The sequence below is a fragment of the Lampetra planeri genome, unplaced genomic scaffold, assembly GCF_965212315.1.
Source record: "Lampetra planeri unplaced genomic scaffold, kcLamPlan1.2.h2 scaffold_1657, whole genome shotgun sequence".
In the NCBI taxonomy this organism is placed as follows: domain Eukaryota; kingdom Metazoa; phylum Chordata; class Hyperoartia; order Petromyzontiformes; family Petromyzontidae; genus Lampetra; species Lampetra planeri.
In genome coordinates this window covers 1-3,841 of record NW_027614390.1, presented here as the reverse complement: position 1 = coordinate 3,841, position 3,841 = coordinate 1, and the positions used below count along the sequence as shown (strand labels likewise).

Here is a 3,841-nt window from a genome sequence, read left to right as displayed (position 1 = left end):
TGACAATGTACAGTCTACACTGTACTCAAATCACAATTTGATCTGATTTTTAATTTTTCTTCTTTTTTATACTGAATTGTATTCGGTATTGGAAAAAATGTGAGGCCAAACAAATTCAGAGCTCGAAATTCAATGTGTTTTAGAGTCTGATTTCGATATTAAAAAAAAAAAAAAAAATCAAGTTCGAATTCAACATCTGATGGCACTGATTTACTTCCATAATTTACCAATTGGTTCTGCTGACAGCTTTTGTGGCAGAAATCACTTAGAATGACATAGCAGTTAGAACCAGAAGCTCGAGGCTACATGTGGATCACGTTTGATGGGAAACAAAAATGAGCAACAGGGAGAAATGTAGATGTATTAAGCTCACTAAGGCCTGTGGCCGTATGTGATGAGTGTGTCAGAGGAACAGAGAGCGCAGTAGTGCTGGGCGCTGCGCACCCCCCCTCTCCGCAGCGCAACAGCCTCCTCGCGCTCTGCAGCCTGCGATTCCTGCTCCTCGTGCCAAAGCCCGCAGCTGTCTCTGTCGCGTCCACCGCCGCTGCTCTGCGTGAGAGGAACAAGCAGACCTGTTCTATCGAAGTCCGACGGACAACGACAACTTTGAAACATTCTCCTCAACGGCGTTTGTGGATTTACACACCTGGCAGCTCGTGACGTCACTGCTCACCAGTGGAGGCTTTAGGAATGTGGAATACAAGTGTATTTCAGCGGTGAGTACTGTGTGTGTGTGTGTGTGTGTGTGTGTGTGTGTGTGTGTACTAGTATTTATTGTGGTCCGAACGACACTGAATCCGAATATGATACAGCAGCAGATCTCCCTAATGCCCTCATCTCACATCTCATATACTCTCATGTGTTCATCACTTTTCTGCAGTGAGAGGACCTTCCCCTGTCCCTGATACCATGACTGCAGATCCAAACTTCACCTCCCTGCTGAATTCTACAGATCTCCACAACCACACTAAAGGATGCTCCCTCACAAAGACCGGTTTCCAGTTCTACTACCTGCCCACTGTGTACATCATCGTCTTCATCACAGGACTGGTGGGCAACAGTCTGGCTATCTGGATGTTTGTGTGCCACATGAGACCCTGGAGCAGCATCTCAGTCTACATGTTCAACTTGGCTCTGGCTGACTTCTTCTACGTTCTGTCTCTACCTTTCCTCATGTTCTATTACTTCAACAAAACCGACTGGATTTTCGGGGATGTTCTATGCCGCCTGCAGCGATTCATTTTCCATGTGAATCTGTATGGAAGCATTTTGTTTTTGACCTGCATCAGTGTTCACAGGTATAGCGGGGTGGTACACCCGCTCAAGTCTCTTGGTCGACTGAAGAAGAAGAGCGCGGTCATTACCAGTGTATTTGTTTGGGCTGTGGTTGTGGCTGGTATCTCCCCCATTCTTTATTACTCCAGGACAGGCCTGAAGCGCAATGCAACCACTTGTTACGACACCACCACGGAGGACGAGCTACCAGGTTATTTCATCTACAGCATGACTTTAACTGTGTTTGGGTTTTGCATCCCGTTTATAATTATATTCTGTTGCTATGGCATGATTGTCAAAGCATTAATCTGCAATGATATGAACAATGCGCACCTGCGTCAAAAATCGATCCACCTGGTGATCATCGTGCTGGCAGTCTTTGCCGTCTCCTATCTGCCCTTTCATGTAATGAAGAACCTCAACATGAGGGCCAGGCTGTACTTCCAAAGCCCCAACATGTGCGAATTTAACAACCGCGTCTATGCCACCTACCAGGTGACAAGGGGGCTGGCCAGCCTCAATAGCTGTGTCGATCCCATTCTTTACTTCCTCGCTGGAGATACTTTCAGGAGGAAGCTGTCACGGGCCGCTAAAAAGCCCTCCAGGAAAGGCGATAATGTTCTTCAGTCTAAGAGTGAGGAGACAGCACTCAACAGCCTGGCTGAGCATGTGGAGAATGGGGACCGAAGGATGTGACGGGGCTTCGTGGATTTGGACAGTGTTGCAAGGCCACAATGGATCTGGCGCTGAAAAAACCTAAATGCAGTGAACTGAACAGTTGTTGAATACATTTGTCCCTGTGTCCTCCTACTTACTGCTGGTATCCTGTAGTACTGTCTTGTTCTGTAATGTACTACAACTACAGGGCCATCATGGCTCATTAATGCTGCTTACACTTTAAACAGACTGACAATTATTTTAGTCTAGCTGCAGTCAACTGTGTCCTGTTCGTCACAGAGAATAAACTGCGGCTTCTCCTACTGTGTGTAAATCCTGTTCACTTGTTGTTGAACGGGTTTGTGAATAAGGGATAAATATGTCTGAGATGCTTTGAAGGGAAATGTAAACGCACTGGAGTTGGAATCACTGCATGGATGTCTGTACAGACATTATAATGCACCGTGACCATGGACTCTCACCTATCACACATCCTTTTTTCTCCACATATTACCAAGAAACTTGTCACTGTGACAGCGCTCGTACAATGACTGTCAACACAGTTTTGCGCTGTTTGTAAACCTGTTGTCCACAGAGAAAAAAGTGCTCCCACAATCAGTTGAATACGATACTTCTGTGAATGTTCTTTGACATGTGTTAGACCTGATGTTGTGCTATTTGTGATTAGTTTGTGTTGCTCATTGTCATTGTTTTGTGTAGGAGTACAGTATCTAATACATGAGTGAAACAAAAAGTGAAACAAAAATAACCACAGTGGTGTTAGTGTTTATTGTATCGTGCAGAAGAGCAGAGCAAACATGCACACGATTTCCAACTCTTTCATATTTGCCACTCCATTGACATCCCAAAACATATCCCTTAAAATTACACTGTAATGTGTTTTGACAGTTTCTGTCTGTTGCTGTTGTCTGCTGTTTGATGTACTAATACATGTGTAATCTGTTGTGGTCGTTCTTACGATGTCAAGCAAGGAAGTAGCTCACGTGTACTGGGGCCATTTGTATCTATGTCAATAAATTTCTATACTTAAAACAGACACGGAAATGTGTTACAGTGAATGCAATTAATCATCAGGGATTCTCACCTTTGTCAAACCCACTGCATTTATATTTAAAGAAGTGGTCATACTGTTGACTGGTGACTCTCACCCCTGCTGCACCTCGTCTCTTCTGCTGACTTTCTTCTTCATTGTAGCCAGGAGGAAGCAATGGGACAAGGGAGGAATGAAAAGTGGCACCTTTTTTCTTCTGGCTAAAAACAAAACAGCGTTTTTTGTGTCCATCACAATGGTGCAGGGTTATTGATGCAGACAGGGGCGTGAGCCTGTCGCCAGGACTCCAGGCATGCACAGTGCTATGGGCACAGGAAACCAACCGACCGTGTTTCTTCACCCGGGTCTCCTGAATATAAACTGCTTTAGATTTCCTGGCTTTGCGTTGCAAATGAAAAACAGTAGTCTTATCACATATACATGTTTGTCCTTGTGTATGTGGACCTTTTTGGAGTAAGTGGGTGTTTCATTAGTTTCTCCTGTTTGACAGTTACTGGCTGTCATTTGTGTGTAAAAGAGATGCTCATGGGCATAGTAGCAGAATATAACAGTATCATATATATATATATATGTATCCTTTGTTTTGATGTAGACATTGCTGAGATAAGATGTAAGGTTAAATTCACGCAGTAAGAGAGCTAGCAGTTTTGTACATTGGTGTTATAATGATCGTCTCACACTGTGAAACCCAAACTCCCCGGACCAACATCTGTTTTACGCCATAACACCAGCATCCAAAAGCCAAAACAGATAATGTTTCCCTTTTCAGCACAGGTATCACATGATGCTGTGCTGAGAGCAATGTCAGATATGCTTGCGTTTGCTGCTGATAAGGGT

At 44.2% G+C, this 3,841-nt stretch overlaps 1 protein-coding gene across 1 annotated transcript; it reads left to right on the top strand.

Moving 5' to 3' along the window:
- Positions 1–909: 909 nt before the first annotated feature.
- P2RY1 (purinergic receptor P2Y1) lies at positions 910–1,971 on the top strand. The gene has a single exon (XM_078622613.1). The coding sequence runs from the start codon at positions 910–912 to the stop codon at positions 1,969–1,971; it is 1,062 nt and encodes a 353-aa protein (XP_078478739.1).
- Positions 1,972–3,841: the final 1,870 nt, after the last annotated feature.